The 21,504-nt window shown below is 38.5% G+C and overlaps 1 protein-coding gene and 1 pseudogene across 1 annotated transcript; one reads left to right on the plus strand and one right to left on the minus strand.

Annotated features, from left to right (window-relative positions):
• Positions 1-13,245: 13,245 nt before the first annotated feature.
• Positions 13,246-14,655, minus strand: LOC147435923 (uncharacterized; annotated as a pseudogene).
• A 4,072-nt stretch (positions 14,656-18,727) lies between these two features.
• LOC147435924 (uncharacterized) lies at positions 18,728-19,786 on the plus strand. The gene is given in 3 exon segments (XM_086487808.1): positions 18,728-19,300; positions 19,303-19,352; positions 19,456-19,786. Coding segments are annotated over 3 exon segments (954 nt in total).
• Positions 19,787-21,504: the final 1,718 nt, after the last annotated feature.

Below are 21,504 nucleotides of genomic sequence, written 5' to 3' on the forward strand. Positions count from 1 at the left end.
AATATGAAAACATTTAAGGTGAAATTTCAGCTCACAAGCTACAACTTTTGTTTGTATCACCTTTTCAAATTTGGAGAGCATGTGATCTTTAAAAATTCAGCAAAACCGACTGTTTTTCTCCACTGCACAAAATCCTTGTGAGGTCCTTCTTTGGATGATTCTTTTGAATACTTCCTAGAGTGAGCGCCCCATGGCGCATGCATGCATTCCACATACCCTTGACCTTATTTGGTAGGTCTATAATTGAAGATATTGTTGAGATCATGATATAAGTGAATAGTACAACTAAGAAAATCAAATATTGAGGGGTCTAAAAAAAATATGTACATGTCAAATATAAATAATATAGGTGAAAAAAATATAAAGGGGTCAAAATAAATCTCTCTCATTATAAGTCTACCATAAAAAGATGAATATTTTTGGAGGTCTAATTTATGAGATTAATAGAGAATAGATGTAGGAAGGAAAAAAATCACAATAGTGAAAAAATATACACATAAATAAAACTAGTTTTTTTAGATTTTTATTGGCATGAAGTTACACCAAAAATAAGAGGAGCTTGCATGAAATTATTTTTATATGGAATAAAGAGTATGCAAAATGGTAAGAAAAAATATGGTAATGGTGAGTCAATGTACATAGCATAAATAACACACCATAGGTAGAAATATTTAAATAAATACCAAAATAATTATGAAAAATCATTTTCTTTAGGCCCTATATACAATGATATTTATACACAAATGGGCCATAATTTTTTTATTATTTTATTTTTTTTTGGCTCAACTAGCCTAGTGACTAGCTAATTAAGGGTTTTTAAGAAGATATAGGAAAAGTCCCCTAACTCACACACGCCTATGTACAGTGAAATGGTAGGGATAACCAAAATGTTTGAGTGATTTGATAGGGTGAGGTAGCTTACTATGGCAATTATGGAAAGCCAAAAAACGGCTATCAATATATATATATATATATATGTATGTATGTATATGTGTGTCATTTAAATGTATATATCCCTTTCTCTTTGTATCCATGCAATCTCTGTATCTCTCTATGTATAGACTATTCATCTATTTAGGTAAACATTTTTCATTGCATCAATCATGTATCAATGGGTCTATCGATCAATAAATAGTAAGCTACCAAACATATATATTGAGCCTATCTATTTATGATAATGGGTATATCTATCAATAAATAGTAAGCTACCAAATATATATGTATATATATATCACACACACACACACATATCCACCTAATAAATGTCCATTTATATTGACCTAGCTATCTACAATATATCATATATATTGATTGGTCAATCATGTATCCATGGTCTATCTATCAATAAATAGTAAGCTACCATATAATATATTGAGCCTATCTCTCTATGTATTCACGTATCCATCTATCTATCGCATCCCTGTTTATCTATATATTCACCTATCTATTATTGATAAATGATCCAACTCTATATTTATATGTTTTGACTTGTTATGTGCCTGACAAGCCACTATCCTCCTATCTCTCTATTTAATTCATGGACTATACATCTATTTGTGCAAACATTTGCCTATATCTCATAATAACATTTGTATATCCTATATCCAATGTCCATCCATTATCACTTTACCTAGATTTATTATAAATCTATCATTATGTCTATTTTAGTTGAGGTTTAATTAGTGAACAAATGGAAAGTATAAGCAATCAAATGTCTACTGGTGAGATAGACAAATAATATATAATATAGAAGCTTCAATATATCGTGCTAGTGGATAGATAAATAATAATAAGTAGATAGATAATCAGTGGCAAGATAAACATATGGACGTATGTATACACATACGTACACATGCACTCATGCACATACACACACCCATTTATATATGTATATATATATATATATATATATATATATATACTTATATATCCAATTGACAAATAATTTATGCATGTATAAGTACCCATCTACATATTTATCTATCAACATGATTGTATGTCTCCTTCTATCTCTATCCATCCACTATCTATATTATATCTACCAGTTATATTTATCTATGTATCTAAATATCTATTGACTTGCCTATTTCATGTATTATAATGTCTACATGCCTCTCTTGTTCTCTCTCTATTATCCATGTGATCGTATATCCATGATTAATATATATGTATCAATCTTTACATTTGTAGATGAATATATCTATCACCATATTAACCTATCTCTATACACTAACTTGCCTATATCACGTTTCTCTCTCTATTATCTATCTTATGGTCCATCTATGAATATATTACATATTGACCTATATTCTATATATTTATCATTATAGTTTATATGTATCACTTTCATATGTATCATGTTTCTCTCTCTATTATCTATCTTATGGTCCATCTATGAATATATTACATATTGACCTATATTCTATATATTTATCATTATAGTTTATATGTATCACTTTCATTTTCTATCTATCCACTATTTATCTATGTATCAATGCATTTGTCCATGTATTCACCAGCTTCTCTCTCTCTCTCTCTCTCTCTCTCTCTCTCTCTCTCTCTCTCTCTCTCTCTCTCTCTCTCTCTCTCTCTCTCTCTCTCTCTCTCTCTCTCTCTCTCTCTCTCTCTCTCTCTCTGCCTTGTCAAGAGGACAGAATAAGGTGGAATTGGGGTTATCTTAGGGAGCAAAAAATAGGAGTGAAGAAGGAATTCAGGCGAGCTTCTATCACAAAATTATGATAAGACATATCTCACTCTTTTGCCTTCTACTGGCTAAGCCAAAGCTGTGCAGAATCCGGTGGAGAATCTCTCTGACAATCAAGGATAATTCTAGCCCTCTTGGGTGGATTTTTGGAAGGATTAAACTTTCATAAGCTCAGTATTGAATCTAGCAGTGGCTATTAAAGTACTGTCATTAATAGCCAGGATTTGTAATCGACTTCCACTTTGGTTAACCATCAGCAGCTTAAAGCATTCAAGGTGTCATTTACAAGTCTTCCAAGTGTCATTTAAGTCATTTCCTTTGTGTAGTGCATCTTGTCTCTCTCTTTTTTTCCCCACACTGAGCAGCTCGGTGTCAACCCGGCTCACCTCGTGAACCCATTAATATCGACATCGTGGGCTCTTTGGAAGTTAGTGTTGAGGTAGCCTAAAAAAATTGTTCAACTGTAGGCACCTTGCACCCTCCAATAACTTACCTCTTTTGATGCACGATCCGTAGTTCCCTTGGAAAAATTTTGGTCTTTACCTTTGTCCTGTCGGTAGCTTGGAATTTACCAATGGAAATGTTTGCAGGTATCTGAGCTATATCCTTGTCTATGACATGGGCCTTTTCGTTTGAGAAAATGTCCATGACTTGATATGGAGAAACTTTCCATTATTTTTTAGGCTTTTGACGAGGCATCTTGCTACCAAAAATTTAGTTGTTTAGGCCTGGAAACTGATTGAGAAGTTGAAGAAAAGTCAAAATAATGCAAACTTGACCATAAAATGAAAAATGAGCATAACTTGGTCAAAACAGTTCCAAATTTAACCAAACTTCATCAATGTGACCAGGATAGCTATAGGCACTAGGTCAAAGTTGCAGATCAATTCTGGGTCAAAGTTACATGGATCACAATCCATGTTGGAACACATATTGAAGATCTGATTTTACCATTTGATCTAGCATATTATTGGGATGCTATGGTTGAATTTTTTTGTGATTTGGATTGTTGGTTTGGATCCAAAACTTGGATCTTTTTTGATGGCCAAATGACTTGAAACTTCAAGGTTAGGCTCTGTTGGACATTTGGAAGGCGATGGCTAGGTTTTGGGCTGGAAATGTGAAAAAGGTTTGGTCATATCTGGAAGTGATATTTTGGGGACATGTTCTTATAGCATATCCTAGAACACTGGTAGAATCTTTTCAAATTTGGATCTATTTTTCCTAAGTATACCCACTTTCTTATCCTATGGCACAATTTTTTTGAGTTTTTCCATATGCGTTTCTAAAACCATGTTGAATTGATCCATGTGGATAGTGTGTGTTGGTTCTTGTTGATCTAATGCTCTGAGGTTGAATTTTACCCCCAAGGCTAGTTGTTTATCAAGTTTTACCTCATTTGGAGTCTGTTTGGACCTTCTTTTGAGTTGAGAAAACATGCCAAATTGGTGAGCATTTCTAGACTTCTATTTGGACCATTAAGCATACCATAAGTCCATTTGCTTCCTAAGCGCTTGCTTATAGAAATAATTGAAACAATCTTGCATCCATTTCCTGATCACTTGATGATGTTCTCTTTTGCAACCACTGTGGACTCTGACTTTGCTAATTTTGTCCCTCATGCACATGGATTGTGATCCATGTTTTGGACTCATTTGCACCAAACTTGAGGGGAAGGTTTTGGATAAGTCTCCTACGCTTATTGGTCAAGCTTTTTTGAAGTTTGGATCAATTTTCCCTTGCATGGGTCAAAATGACCATTTGTAGACTGAATTTTTAAAATTTTGGGGTTTTGGGTGGAAGGACCTCTATTTTTGCCAAAAATTGCAAGGTGACTACCCAAGATTGTGGTCTAACTACTGATCAATTTTGCAAGATTTTGGCATCGTAGGGTACATGGATCGCGATCCATGTTGAGAAGGATTTTTCAATTGTGATGCTCTCAAACTAAGTTTGATTTGGCAATTTTTGCTCGTCCTTGATTGGCATGTTTCTTGCAGCTTCTTGAGCTTGAACCCTAGTTACCACATTGATAAGAATCATTGGCTTAGTCTCTGATCGACTCAAACAGGGCAAAACTCCAATGATATTCATTGTTGGTTTTCCTTTGTTTTCAAAATTCTTAGGGTAGTTTGGAAGTAAATGGTCTATCACACAACTATCACACAACCCAAAAAAAATTGTGTATTCACCCTTGTGTGGAAAAACTCGTACCCAATGATTACCTTCATATTCATAGAAAGGACCTTCTTGTTGAGTAGCTTGTTGTGGCCCCATTGGCTATCCTATCTTGGGAGGATATCCTCTAGGTTTGTAGTTCTGGTTTTCTATGATCATGAGCATGTTTTCATCCATCCTATAATGACTCTTTGTTGGTTGATCAATATATGAAGGTTCTGTAGCCTCATCTAAGCTTACCCCGTAAGGATAAGGGTGAAAGCATGTTAACATGACGTGCTTTTTGTGCTAGTTAGCATTTTCAAATTAGCACGTCTTAAAATAATTGGGCGTCCGGTAAATTTTTTACAAATAATATCAAAACTTGTCGTAGTTTGTACATTTGGATTCCTTGTTTCAAGAGATTTCTACGAACATATCATACGTCATATATCCTGGAAATATAGCTCATGTTATTGTACTAGTTAGCATATGTCAAAATTGTTCTAGTTAGCATTGTCCAAGACATCAAATTCAGTGACAAGTTAACATGCTTTTACCCATAACCCTTGTCAATATACGCAATATTGTCAGGTTCTCTTTCATAGTTATCCAATGGCTCTTCATAATACGAAGTTGGTGGAAACATTTTTTGATTTTTGAGGTTTCTACAGGCTGCATATATTGAACAATTGCCTTGTTGTCTTAAGGTAAAGGAGGTTGTTGGCCCAACACAGGTTAAGGCTTATCTCTCCCTTGAGCTGCATTATTTTGACATATTTGGTACCTTGGTGGTGGTGAAAAAGGTTTCATCCCTAGAGATTTGTATGGCCTTTCCCTCACATATTTTTTGTTGTATAAACATTCATTTATCTCATGATTGGTACCCTTCTACTTGATCGCACACCACTTCAATGCTCGCAGTACATTTGCTGCTAGTGTCAGTTGTTATCATAGCTTGGATTTTGTCGATAGCTCTAGTTCATTCTCTAAATAAATTCCTTCACCATTTGATCAACATTTGGTTCATTTGAAGCTGGAACACTCCGCTTTCTTATGGGTTCGTTTGTAGTTGAAGAGGCACTACTGGTAGTATAGTCCGCATCTTCTAATACCTCTCCATAAACCTTGCAATTTTCAACTAGATACAATGCTTCTCTTGTGACTTGCTCAAATGTGGTGTACCCTTTCATGTGAAGTTTCTTTTTGAGAATTTGTTTCTCATTCCCTCTATAAAGAAAAGCGATAATCTCTTGTCTTGCAGTAATTTTTTAACATGACATTTCTCAATGTATTCCTTGAATCAAAGCTTCACTTTTCGTTCTCTTTCTGTATAAAAGCATAGATTTGGAAAACAATGTTATGTTTGATTCCCCTTTTTGAGAATTCCTTTGCAAACTCTCATAGGAGTTGCTCTATGTTCAAGAAATCTCTGTTGTTCAACGGGTAGAACCATATCAACGCCATTCCTTCCAAAGTTAACCCAAATCCCTCGTAATAAGTATGGAAATCTGCTACTTTTTCAACTCTCAAGACTTGCTTGAGGCGTAAAACATGTGCATATGGATCCCTCAATCCATTGTACTTTTTGGAGAAACATTTTTCCACTTGAGATGGTTGCATCCATTGAGTTTCAACAACCATTCTCATAACTCTAGGTTTTCCTAAAGTGACATCTCTCGTTTCATAACCCCCATTTAGAACTCTAATTGGAGTTCTCTCAATAGATCTCTTGTCCAGTCACACATCCATCCCTCACATTAGTCCAGGTTTTTGGGACTCTCGTTGTAAGGATTGTGCTTGGAGCTTCATTGCTTTTAGTACTGAAAACTATGGTCGATTGAATGAGTCTTCCACCTTGGTTCTATTAGGACTCACTCTTCTCGTTTTTGGTTTGGTCTTTAAGAAAATAGGCCTAAACATGCTAAGAGTCCACTGCAAAGTACCTTCACCCATTCTCTTCAAGTATGATCACATGGGTATCTCAGCCTTCTATGTACGTGAAAACATAAAATTATTTGTGCTCCAAAATCTCTCCAATGTAGGGTTCGTTGTACTTATAATTGCACAACCCCACATGAGTGTTATTTATGTTGACTCGAGTCGTCTCATTCACTTGCCTCAGCTTTGCATTAGGAACGTCCAGCTTTGGCGGTTTGTCTTCAGACTCTACGTCAACCTTGTCCTTGGTGCCTATCAATCCTCACTTGTCCACAATGTAAGGATTTTACACAACAAGATATATTGTATCCTCGTCATCAAAGTATCGATCACCACTATTTATAGTCCACAGGCAATATGTCCTTGAACTCACTAGGTCTTTCTTCTAACTTTGCATAGTAATGATCCATATTGCCTTTCTTAAATTTTTGCACTTTGTTAATTTTAAAAAATGATATTTCATGTGCAATAGTTTCATGGTTGATGTGGTTTGGGATACTCCTGCTCCCATACTAGTCCACTCTTTGAAATTCACTCTCTTGAATCTCTCAGTCATGTTAGTTTAAGACATCTCTAAAGAAATATCAAATAAAATTTCCTCAAGAATGGGATCTAATGTTGGCAACGCTCCTTGATTCACACTCTCTTCCCTGGAAGTGTAGCTAACCTGATCTCCTACAGTAGGGTTTCTACTCTAATATAATGTTCCGGATTGCAAATACATCAAGAAAAACACTATTGCAAAACCCTAACCTGCTACCTCTTTGGTTGCTTGCCCTTGGTACCATGAACCCATATATACGCTTTTTGTGTGGTTTGGAATGGTTTAAATTCTTCAAAAGTAAAACCGTAGGTCTATCCTGGTTGTTTTTTGCCTTGAGGTGTTTTTATCCCTTTTGACCCACTTTTGGAACTATTCTGGCTACCTAGCTTTGGAAAGTATGGCTCAAGCAGACCTCTACTATAGGCTGGTACTCAGAACTCAGAAAAGATGCATGTCATCGCACGATCCATGTTCCTTCATATCTAAACTTGGAATTTGGTATAGTGGTTACTTATGATGTCAATAGGCTACTCCCAAAAACTCTTTTGATTTGGATCACTTTTTGCCAAACAAAAGTGAAATTTTATATCTGCTTTGCAGTTTTTGACTAATTTTTTATTTTTTCTCTTTTTTCTAACTTTTTCAAAATTTTTGCTAATGTGCCCTTTAGGAAAAATGTTTGAAATGGGTCTCAGCTACCTGTTTCCCTAATCTTAGTCAAAATTTCATGACAAGGTACATGGATCACGATCCCATGTTTAACCTCATTTTGGCATGAAACTTGGTCAAGTGGTTGTTTATGTTTTGTTTATGCTAACTCTCAAAACTTCTTGAGTTTGGATTACTAGAAAGCCCTAAATTTTGGTCAATTTTTTAAAGTTTTGAAGTTTTTGTCCAATTTCTTGGTTTTGAGTGTGTTTTTGGTGTCAATTTGATCCCAAATTCTAATTTCTATTGCTTGGAAGCAATCTCTGTCAAATGGTACCGGTTTTTGTTCAAACAGCCTCAGAGGTACATAGATCGCGATCCATGCTCCTTCACGAAAGTAGATGAAACTTCTCAGAGTGCTTCCTATGAGTTTATTGATACCCTTTGGCACCAACCTTTTGGATTTTGATCAGCTTTTATGCTTTGACCATCGAATTTTTTCTTCTTTTAGAGTTATGGTCTTTGTCGACAAAATATGATTTTTTATGGTTTTTGTCATTATCTTTCGGCCCAAATTTAATGGTGGTAGTTGCTACTCACTCTACTCCTAGATATTGAAATGATTATCAGAACCAAAATCAACAAAGTTGTAAAAATTGAAAGAGGAATAGAGTATAGAATAATGCTTTCAAAGCATTGAGAAATTTGAAGATTGAAATGCCTATCGTATCTCACTCAAAACTTTCTTTGCCTCTCAAGAATAGCTCTAGCAAGTCCTCGGCTTCTCGCCCCTACCAAGCATCAAATCCTGTGTCTAGTTGCTTCACTGCTAAGGTGTAAACGGAATGGGTAAGAAAATCTCTAGAAAAGAAGGCTATGAATATGACTAGGTCACTCACCACCTAAGGAACATTTTCCCAAAAACGGTGCCAATGTTAGCGGATCACCATGATCAAACGTCTATAGCATAGCGATCTAATGCTAACATAATGTCAATACTCAGAAAAGTGATTCGGATGGGGCACGGAGACTCCTTGAGGGTGTGAAGCTCAAAAAGTAAACCTAATGAACTAAGTTATCACCACAACTAGCAAAAAATTTCACTCTCTAATCTAGGAAATCCGCCTATGTCCTATCTCAATGCTTTAGGTCATCATGCCATTTCATTGACCAAATGAACTCGGATTGCAACGAAACTTTAGGAGAAGCTATGTTAAGCATAAAGGTATTAATCTACAAAGTTTGGAAGTCCAACAAGGTATCAAAATTTCGGTCCATCATGGTCCAAGTTCTAAACCTACAACATAACAGTTTAGATAGGTCGCCCTGTGGTCTAGTAAAACTCTCCTATGGTCAAAATGTAAAAGATCAATCGTTTTGGGTCTCAAATCTACAGATATAACTCACATACATGTAATCACAAACCATAACAAAAGTAAGAATGATTATTAAATGAAAGAGCATGAGACAAAGAACACAATGCAATTCACAGAGTAGAATTCTAATTACCAAATCATGAGGAAAATTAGGTTTTACAAGTTGTTGCTAAGTAGTCGCTCACAGTTGTACATACAAAAGATCTTCAAAAACTTTGAGTTAAAGTTACAATGTTGTTTTTAGACTAAGTGTTTTTGAGCTTTATACGTAGGTCTTTTTATATGGCCAATGGTCGGCTTAAAAGGCTTTTAGGCTCGTGACAAAAGAATACATCGCAAATATACAACATTCAACTCAAAAATCATAATGTCTCTTTACACGAATTTTTGAGAAAAATGATATAGATTATACCAAAATTTTGGACTTAGGACAAGGTGTGGTCGGCTAGGAGGATGCCCGTCAGCTGCATTTTCCAAACAGGACTACAGCCATTTGTACATCAATGCCCATCGCATTTTTCATGCTCTTGTAAATGACACTAAGCATGGTTTTCGATCACTTGCTTTTGTTGCCCTTATTGATAAACTGAGCATCATCTTTTCTAAGCTCGATAGGGAAGGGCATGTAAAATTTCTAGCCAAGAATCACTTCATTACCTTCTATTCCCCAACCAAGACTTCATCGAGTCTCACTTTCACTTTCCCCATGTGTTGAAATACCTTGACCCGTGTTGCAAGCATGTCCATGAAACTATCCTCCAATTCGTTCCCCCTTTTTTGGCGGGGCTCCCCAAACCAATTCAGTAAAGTTGAGAGCTCAAGCTTAAACCAAAAGAGTCGCAACAAAATAGAGAGCATTCTCACTTTGAACTTATCACCTCAAAAACTTTCAACTAAACGATTGAGTAAAGTTAAAAATCCAGGTACAATGCATATTATTTTTTCTAAACAAGTTGAATTTATTTATTTTTGTATATTTTTAATTTCAATGAGAGGTTCAATGCATATTATTTGCTCTAACAAGTTAAATTTGTTTTTTTCGTATATTTTTAATTTCAACGAGAAGTAGCATTGGACAATAAATAAATAGAACACGAGATTCAAAGTTTTGGAAAGGATTTTGTATAGGAGATTCATCCATTCTATTTGGTTTATGGACTAATTTTTTTATTTCAAGTTTTTTTGAGAAGGGCTATAACCTTCAAAAAGTTACTATCTTGTGAGATTAAAACGACAAACCTTATAATTAAACTTAAATCAAATTTATTTAGAGAAGTTTCCTAAAAATATTATTTAAGGAGTACTAGTAATTTTAATAGTTGAAAACAGGTTTAAGTTATACCAACAATTTAATTAAATTGATTCCATCTTTTAAGCTATAAAGGTGAATCTATATTAGAACCTACCTATAAGGATAACTTTCCTAAAAATGAAACTTGAGAAAATTGTAAACAATATAAGTAAAACCCTATATTGTAAGGGCCTTTTAATATGTTCTTTGTTATAGTAACTTGTTACACAAACTTAATGATTTGTTTATAGCATTTAAAATATAATCTAGTAATTAATCATCTCGTCGATCATAATTTTCATCAATTCAAGCATATCTTTTGAAAGAAAAAATAAAAAATGAAAAAATCAAGGAAATGCAATGATTATTTAAGTATGCCTATAGCCTTATATGTATAACCATAACAACTTCTATACATCACTGTCCTCCTCCTGGGGTGGGCCATCCAAGGAGGAGGTTCCTAGCTTGTTGCTACAAGTTCTCTCTATCATTCCTAGTACATGTAGTGCATGTATTAGGTGGCCATGGTGATGCCTACGTGTGGCTCTTGCCCAATGGTACCCTTGTTGTGTTGTACTAGAATTTTCTATTTGGCTGTTAAGACTACTAAGTATATGATTTCCTAGGATTAGTAAATCCTTTTGAGTTTAATCTTTTCAAATTATCTCTAGGCCATTGAATACAAAAATTATTTTGCAAGGTAATGATCTAAGTTAGACCATTAATAATTTCAAGGTATCATTAAAACAAAGATAGACACTTCAAAACTACTCGTCGAGGAGTTTTAAGAGGGGATTCTTACTAGTTTATTCTCTCAAACAACATATTTCTTGTCTACACAATGAGTTTTGAAGTGCATGAAAGATTTCAGCACACATCAATTCAGACCATGGAACTTCAATAATACTTTAAGGAAATCCATCTATGGCTATATCTCAATGGCATGTCATGTCCTCATGAGATCTATATCCTGCTCGACGTTCTGGTGGCACTGGACCCTCAAGATCGGGGATCGGCTTCAAGTGCACTTCAAAGCGATGTGAGTGGGCATGACACACATGCATTATGCATAGAACTGAGCCAGATTATTTCAATGATACCTTGAAACCATTGATGGTCTAACTTAGATCATTACCTTGCAAAATAATTTTTGTATTCTATGGCCTAGAGATAATTTTTGTATTTCAACTTCAGATGGCCCCTCTTCGTTGAGACAGCGGTAACCTCCATGTGCCTTTAGGTGCTGATGCCACCCACCTTGTCTCTACACCCCTGGATAGCTCTACTAGATATGAGATTGCTATACTGACTCAATATTTTATATGAGGATCACATTGTATATGTCGAGATCTCAGAGGTTTAGTGATTCTTGAGCAGCAGCAAGTTTGCTCGAAATCTCCTGACTGCCTTCCTTCTGAGACGAATCTTCACCTGTCTTTGCAGCAACAGATCTCCGCCTGCCCAACAACCAATCAGATCAACCCTCGCGTTGCAATGACACATTTCAAACAACTCACTTTCAGGCAGTACCTCCTTCCTTTGACATCTCGTCCTTTGCCATCTGATTTGCTTGGTACATACTTTGGTAGACATGCAGGCTCACATGCAAAAGGTTTAGTGTTGAAGAACTGGAAAAATCCAAGAGCTGAAATATGAGTGCATCTTTAAGGACAGTCAAATCTTGCATAATCTGGCTCAGTTCTATGCATAATGCATGTGTGTCATGCCCACTCCCATCGCTTTGAAGTGCACTTGAAGCCGATCCCCGATCTTGAGGGTCCAGTGCCAACAGAACGTTGAGCAGGATATAGATCTCATGAGGACATGACATGCCATTGAGATATAGCCATAGATGGATTTCCTTAAAGTGGTGTAAAAAGAATTATTGAAGTTCCATGGTCTCAATTGATGTGTCCTAAAATCTTTCATGCACTTCAAAACTCATTGTGTAGACGAGAAATATGTTGTTTGAGAGAATAAACTAGTAAAAATCCCCTCTTAAACTCCTCGACGAGTAGTTTTGAAGTGGCTAATTTATAGAAACTAGTGTTGCTAGAAAAAAAAAAACTTTGTAAGTAAGGATTATGTTGAGAGTAAAAATATAATTTATTTAACCTAGTTGTTTCAAGAGGTTTGAATGACAAGATTGTGATAGATGAAACAAGAAAATAAAATACAATAATTATTTAAGTATGCATACAGATTTATATACATGCACATAACAACTTTTATACATCAGCATAGCAGAACTGAACGACAAGTCTGTCATAGATGAAACAAGAAAATGAAATACAATGATTATCTATGCATGCCTTACATGTATGCCCATCAAGGTGGAACCAAACGTAAAATACTGTACGTATTTGGTATGTAAGGTATGGACTGAGGTTTAAGGTACGTAAAAATAAATCCTTAAAAATTAGATTGAAATTTCACAAGAGAAGCCTACAAATATATAAACTATCAGTGGCTAAATAAAAAGGCATACGGCTCATGACAACTTTTATCATCAACATAACTCGGTTAACAACTTTTATACATCAGCATAACTGGGTTCACCACTTCCGTAGGGAAAAAATTTATTGTGTTCTCCACAGACAGTATGGCTAGTCTAGGGAAGTCCCTAAACAGCCTCTCCTTCTCAACCTGTGTGCCTCTAACCCACTGGTGAGAATAACCACTCCTATCCAATTCGTTTTCATGGATAGGTTCATCTTCTTGCACATATTATAAATGGACACCTCCGCTGGCTGACCCTCATTGCCTCTTTTCGACCCCACATACGGAATATCCTGTTCCCAACCCTTGAGCTGGAAAATGCATACTTTATGGCAATCTGCAGCCATTCTTACATCAACGCCCATCGCATTTTTCATGCTCTTGTAAATGGCACCAAGTAAGGTTTCCAATCGCCTGCTTATCTTGCCCTTGCTGATCAGCTGAGCATCATCTTTTCTAAACACGATGGGGAAGGGCACGCGCAATTCCTGGCCAAGAATCGCTTCATTGCCTTCTATTCCAACCAAGAGTTCATCGAGCCTCACTTTCACTTTCCCCATGTGTTGCAATACCTTGAGTCGTACTGCAAGCATCTCCATGAAACTGTCCTCCAATTCGTCCCCTTTCTGGCGGGGCTCCCCAAACCAATTCAGTAAAGTCGGAAGCTCAAGCTTATACCAAAAGAGCTGCATCAAAGCAAAGGGCATTCTCACTCTGAACGTATCACCCCGAAAACTTTCGAGGAAAACATAACCAGGGAAAGCTGCCTCAGCAACTTCAATCTGCTCTAATTTCACAGGCATCCCTGTTAGGCAATAGTACATGATCATCTTCAATTCAGAACCTGCATGTTGACCAAAGCGCACATAGATTTCCTCCTCTACAGACACCCTCACAGCCCGTGCAACATGCTCAACCTTCCTAGCTCTGCTTTGTTCTCGGATATGTGGCTTAGCCAGGGCAAAGTGGATAGATTGCAAGAATCTCGGAATCACCATGACATCATTCAATAATGTTTTCATGCCCTCAGAATGCAGTACATTGTCCCAGTTCTCCCGCAGTGAAGAAGCAAGCATCTTGACACCCGTTTCAACAGGCAACAATGGAAGGGCAATTGGTTTTTTGCCCCATCGATTAAAGGATGGGGACATGTCCCTAATCAAAGTACCTGCACAAAGGGGGAATAGTGCACAGACACCCTGTACTTGTACATCGCCCCACATGCATCTGTGACAAAATCTTGTGCAGCTTGTGCTGTGAGACCCCTGTCCTGCAGCAATGGTCTTAGCAGCTGGAACTCATCCAAAAGCAAGAAAAACAGAATCTGCTGCTGCTCCTCTAGAGACAGCTTTGCCCTGTGAAACGTGACAATCATTTCAATGGCATCTGCAAAAGTTAACAGCTGTAGTTGCTGCACTCCATTGTCAATTCATGCTAATCTCATGTAAGCATCGTCCAGACAAATCCCAAGGAATGCCCGGCATAAAAGTGCCATGGATAAAAAAATTTCCCCCTGCAGCAGTTTAAGGTGTTGAGCTGTGGGAGCATCACTTCCTGATCTATTGAAGTTGAGCAACACAGAGAGGACACCCTTAGATTTGAGAGGGTGCATTGGCACACCAGCCCTGTAGGGAGCTTCAAGAAGCATCCGAGATTTTCCAGCACCTGAAAAACCTTCCAGTGTGATGAAGAGGGGGCAATCAACCTGTAGGGAAAATTCAATCTCCTGCTGGAGTTTCTTCATCTGTTCTTCCCTGCCAGTGAAGACCAGTGGGGAGCCATCATACTCCTGAGCGACCAGATCAGGGACTCCTCCAGATGGACAAAGAAGTCTCAACAACTTCCAAGCCGCAATCTGAAAATCATTCCGTCAAGGTCGTGGGTCGGGGGGCTGCAGATCAGAGTCGTCCATCACCTCATCTTTACTGGCGGGAATTTGTGCTTGCAATCATTCGATGCTGGACAGCTCAGCACTGGGAATGTACACAGTCTGCGTGCCAATTGTTTGCCTGCAGCTCAGCACGCAGAATTGCAGTTGCACGGAATGCTGACACGTCAGCCTACGGAACTGGTCACCTGCCTGGGGTTGACCTCTTGAACCGGTGGCCCTCCTCCCCACGACCGTTGACGGCCGGTAAGGGACCATTCCTTGCAATCCTGCTCCCACAGGACTCCCGGCTCTGCCGGTCGCCCTTTGGTCGCAGGGATTCCATGGAAGGTCGTGGGGAGGGGGGCTGGCAGTTTGGGCCGTTAATCTACTGGCGATTATTTTGTAGAATTCAGCTTTGCATCGTCTGGATGTACAACACATCAGCACTGGTAATGTTAGCCATGGAAGCCAATCATTGCGTCCCAAATCAGCAAGGGGAATGGCACCTGCGATGGACATCTCAGGAGCCGTAATCCAAAACTTGTCATTCACTCTACAGCTACCACATCAACACGCAGATTTAAAATTGTCGCCCCTCTGCTTCGTGACTGTATCTAACACACAGATTTCAGATTGTCGCCCCTCTGCTTCGTGATTGTACCCTACGCAGGTCAGTGTGTTGGCCATCCTCTCCCACGACCATTGACGGCCGGGAATGGCCCTGCAGTGGCCATTCCCTGAAATAATGCACTCCCATCATGGCTCCCGGCCTCCGCCGGTCGCCATGAGGTCGCCCATTAAGGGCCATTCCCTACACCATGAAAGCTTTTGTACAATAATATCAATATCTGCACCATCAGAAGAAGTCGAGTAGTGCCTCCTCCATGCCTGCTGCCTCCACCGCACCAAAACACGCAGCATAACTTTTCGGCTCGATCTTTGGGACGCACCTCCACACAATGTTCGGGAAAAATTCCGTTCCTTAGATTTGCCAAGAGGTTACTTTTTCATGTTTTTACACTATTTTTCTCTATTTTGGGGCGGATTTACTCCTTTTCCCCTTGCCCTCAGCCGGAATTTTTGAACGCACTGCCAAGGATTCTACCAAACCAGTGCTTCCAGCGCGATCTGAACAATGCACCCATGCTTCCAGTGCTAGAAACGCCAAACTAGTGCTTCCTATGCGCAACATTAACACTCAAAAAACCATTCGGAGCCATGGTTTTTATTGCAAATAGGGTCACCCCTGCCCGACCCCTACTGGCCGGCCGCCGCCGCCGCGCAGTCATAGGATTTGACGCCCATCGGGCCATCTTCCCTTCCTATGGCCCTCAACCCTTCGTATGATGGGCTAGCAAAAGATGTTTCCGTATTTGGATGTGTTCAATTAAAATTCTGCCTTCAACCAAGACAGGGTATCTGCTCAGTAATCTATCTTTGGAACGGCAATCTTACAAATTGTCCGTCAAAAACCAATTTGCATGTTAAGCAGTGTGGTATCTCTGCATTGGGACCTCGAGGGTCGGGAGTTGAAGCCTGACTCGGAGGTTGGAGCCTGGAGAGACTAAAATATGTGTGGGACTTGGACCTTAAGCCTTGGAAGTTGGCCCTTAGGATTGCAAATTTGCATCATGGTGCTGAAAGGCTGATTCATGCATGCATGCAACATTCAATGTCACGCAGGGGCTAGGACAACATCTCCCGACTCCTGAGTCCTCGTCGCTCGAGTCCCGACTCCCCGCTCAATTTTCAATCAATCTAAAGTTCTAAACTTTAATACGAAAGTCTAAAGAGTAAAGACTCCAGACTCGAGTCGGAGTCCAGAGGCCACTGCCAGCCAGCCTCCAGGTCAAGGGCCGAGGCCCCATTGCCACTGCGCCGGCCCAAGCTATAGCGTCCGCCGTCCACTTGAGTCTCAACGTTGTCCATATTCCAAAGGCCTCAGGCCATTGAAGATTTTAAACTACCTGGGCACGACTCAGTAATCCTCAAGACTCAGGAATCGACGGAGTCACGACTCAACAAGCAAAGCGCAGGGGCCTTATTACCAGGCAATCGCAGAGGTTGCTGCCTTATTAGCAAGCAGAACATAGACGGCAGTGGGCACTGTCTGAGTCACGACAGAGGCTCAAAGATACAACATACAACCTTACAAGTTACAAAGTTATAAGCTACAGGTAAGTTCCCCATCTTTCAAGTTGGTATGCGTGTGATTTTAATGTTAGTGTATATCAATGTCAATGCTTAAGCTGTCTCCTTTTGTGGCTTTTAGCATTTTGTTATTTGTTAAGAAGGAAGTCTAATAAAATGCTTATGAAAAAGAGGAGTTCATAATGCTGTCCATGCATGTTTGTGGTTTAAAGATCGGAAGAGATTGTCAGGAATCAGGATACACATACCTTTATGCATCATTGCATGCATGATAGAGAATGAGATAGGGCTATGGAAGAGGAAGTATATCAAAATTCAAATCACTAATTCTCTGCTTTCAACATTATAGATGACGCAACATGGACTCATCAAGAGAAAAGGAAAGAGACAAAGAACAATGGAGCAAGCACTTGGCCTTCACAGTCCACTTGTGAATGCAATCACACAAACATCAACACATCTAGGAGAAGGTGAAAATGCCAGTGAAGGTGCTGGTACATCCTCTTGTGTGGCCACTAGTGCATCTGCAACAGCAGTTGAGGAGGCACATCAGGCAAAGAAGAAGTACAAGCGCGTATTCCTTCATAGTTGGAAGATAGATTACCTTTGGGCCTTTCCAATTCTAAACAAGGCTGGAAGAGAAAGGGTAAAATACAAGTGGTGCACTGATGCAAAAAGAAACACCCCATTCGCTTCACTAGAAGGAGCTTCAACAAAGCAAAAAAGTTCTCTATTTGACCACAACAACTCAAAAGAACACAAACTAGCTGCAAGTATGTGGATTGAGAAGGAGAAAAGATCTACAATGCACATGGAGAAGCACATTGACAAAATGGCAGATGAAGAGAAAGAGAGGATTGTTACAGTGATGCCGACCATGTGGTACGTTTTAAAGAGGTATTTGCCCTTAGAAGAATTTCCATATCAATGCAACTTCCAACGCTTTCTTCGGACACCGAGTATGCCAATAACCAGTGAGTATTCAGCTTATACAAGTAAAGATGCAGGGATCGCATTTGTAAGGGCATTAAAGTTTGTCTATTGGAATCATTTGAAGAAAGAAATCAGTGAAAGTCCCTTCTACTCTATCCAGATCGATGAAAGTACTGATATCAGCAATCAACAGTACATGATCGTCTATGTTACTTATATGCAGGGTTCAGGAAAAGGATTGGTTTCAACAAGGTTTTGTGATCTTTTGCAGGCTGAAAAGGGAAATTCAGAATCATTACATTCTATACTAGTTTCATTCTTGAAGTCTGCAGGTGTATCGAAGCAAAAGATGTTTGCAATTTCAACAGATGGAGCCAGTGTCATGACAAGATCTGCAACAGGTGTAATCACAAGACTAAAACAAGACACTCCACATTTATTGCGCTTTTCATTGGGGGATGCTTTCAAAACCTTTCAAGAGTTTAAGCTTATGGACAAGATTGCAAAAAAGTTTTATAAACGGACATGCAGATCAGCCAAAACGCATGCTATTCTTACAGATGTTGTAAAAGACTTTGGCATTGGTAGACATGGAAAGCTACAGCTATTGAAAATGCATGATGTTCGATGGCTTTCAAAAGGCCAGGTTATCATAAGGCTTGTCCGAATCATGCTAGCATTGCTTTCAATTATGAAAAAGGAGGAGCATGAGTTGTACTTTTCATTAACAACTTATAAAGTTCAGTTTCTCATGCATTTTTTTGCTAACGTACTTGGAGAATTGAATGTGCTTAGCTGCAAGCTTCAAGAGGAGCATCCAGACATCTCCTCGATTGGAAGTCATCTCAAATCAGCAGTAGAAGTGTTACAACTATCATTTCTTAGTGGCACCTTTGGGTCAGATGCAAAGCACGCCGCAGGCTTTATCAAGATGGTGTATGAGCAAAATGGAGCACTATCTTTTCAAGATAAAGCAGGTGTAGCACATTATCATCCTCTCCATCTGGGTCCAATGTGTGACGAAGATCTTGTGAATTCACATGAAACACTTAACAGTGTCGTCAACAAGCTGGTGTCAATGTGTGGTTCATACATAAGAAGCTTGGTTCAATCTTTATCTGACCGTTTTCGGGTAGACTTCAACTTTTTTGAGGCAACAAAGTATTTCAGCCCAAAAGACTATTGTGAGGACTTGTCAAAGCTTGAGGATGCATCAAGAGGCTGGCTCAATACGTTATGTAAGTACTTTGTTGAAGGATCAAGCACATTAATCAATGATGCTGAATGCAAAGGGAAAAGGCGATCTTTCATCACAAGAATGAGAAATTGCTTTCATGGTAGGAGCATGCACTTTGCATGGCAGGAGTGTTCTGATCATGTTGAATGGGAGCAATCATTCCCTTACACAATGATTCTTTGGCGGATCTTGCTTGTCTTACCTCTTTCATCAGTAGCATGTGAGAGGGGTTTCTCCAAAATGAACAAAATTAAAGATAAGCTACGAAATCGATTATCCTTGGACATGCTGGGACTCATCATGTTTGTTGGGATGGATACACCAAAGCTTAAGCATCCAGAAGAGGTATTATGGGAGGAATGCTTTGACGCTTGGAAGTTGATGAAATACAGGAGACCAGCAAGACCGAAGACAACGTCAACCTTGAAGGCTTAAGAAAAAGTTGCTTTTTGTATCAAACACTTGTGTTATTTATTGTGGTGCCATTGTAATATTGTTTTGGCGAGCAGGTTTTAATCATATCCATCTTCCATGTACTTATATGTATATATGTGTGTTGGAGGAAACTCAATGACATTGTTTTGAAACTATCTAATATGTAGTGACTCGTTTATTTAGTGTACCTTGTCTATTTGCCATTTTGTTAAAGTTTGGGTCCAACTCTTGCAGCACCTCCTACCAAGGTAACTCTAAAGGCTATCCTATGGCTAACTCTTCGAAGATACTCGAAGTTATAAATTGTAAGATTTATATATATGCATGCTTTTGAAAAATGAAATGTACAGGTGATGAAAGTCTAGATATTCTTGGTGAGGAGACCAAAGAGGAAAAGCAGGTTGTAGTAAAGGGAAGCACAAAAGATGGCTGATGCAATTGAAAAGAATGTATTCCTTTGAGCTTTCTTACTAGATTGTTTAGACTTGTAATTTTGTAGATAATGCAGGGTTGATTAAGTTGTTAAGTGCATGAGATTGGAAATCATCCAATCAATGGATTCAAGACTTGTGATGACAAAATAGCCACTGTGAAGTGGTTGTTTTAGTATATTGTTGGGCTATCCTTTTATAGGGGTTTTGTTGTGTAGAACATGGGAAAGTCCAGTACATATTGGTGTTCCTTTACTTTGGTAACCAGGTAACAATTAAATACTCTTTAATGGATCAAAATTTGATGCTAGTTTTGTGGTTGATTATTCTCCCTGATATCTCAGGATTGGAGCTAGGATTTTAGTACGAGAGGTCTAAGGATGATCAGCTAGGCATTGTGGCTACCTAAAGCCACTTGTTGTTTGATGTTCATCTCCAAGCTTCAGGTATTGTGAGTCTTGACTGGATCTCCTTTTAATGTCAATGTATGTAAGATATCGTTATGGTATAAGTTCAATGCTAGGTCATGTTTTGAAGGCGATGAGGAAGTAATCTTTACATCTCATGATGTCGAGCTGGAACAAATGCAATCTTGACCTCAGGTAAGTACCTCAAAGACTTTATGATTAACACAGGTGCATGAAAGGTTTATATGTGTTATGTTGTTTTCTTCCTACAGTACTGATCTAAAGGGTACCTCAAGGATTTGTGATTGACAAAAGTGTATGAAGGTAGAACCAAGTTATATGTGTTATATTTCTTACTTCATGCATTGTAGGAATTTTTCTTTTAAATGGAAAGTTAGTTTGAACACGCTTTGAATAGTTTACATAATGTGTGAAATAGGAAATGTTTAGGGAGAGATCCAGGCGTCATTATCAACGTAATTTACGTTGCAAAAAGGTTAGGTAGAGCCGTACTTAGATGAGGTGATCTCGTTACTTGACTCCTAAATCCCAATTAGTGCTTTTTGCTTGTAAGCTAAGAGAGCACAAGGTTGAAGATATTGCATTCAAACACCTCTTGCAAGAGGTTATAAGCATCTTTATGAGGACCTATAGGCTACAACAAGAATAAATACTAAACTTGTACAAAGTACTAATGAGTTGCACATGTCAAAATCCGATAAGAAACATGGAAGAGCAAATTTGCATCCATTTCTTCTTTTGAAGGGTGGAGTGAAAATCTACCTATCTCTTGGGAAGGGCAAGCTTTGGTGGAACCCATCCTATGAAGGAATAGGGTGCCCCGCCAATCCTATCACAGCCCCTACCACATTAGAGGATA

This window comes from Adiantum capillus-veneris, chromosome 18, assembly GCF_014529385.1.
Source record: "Adiantum capillus-veneris isolate H3 chromosome 18, ASM1452938v2, whole genome shotgun sequence".
Taxonomy (NCBI): Eukaryota; Viridiplantae; Streptophyta; class Polypodiopsida; order Polypodiales; family Pteridaceae; genus Adiantum; species Adiantum capillus-veneris.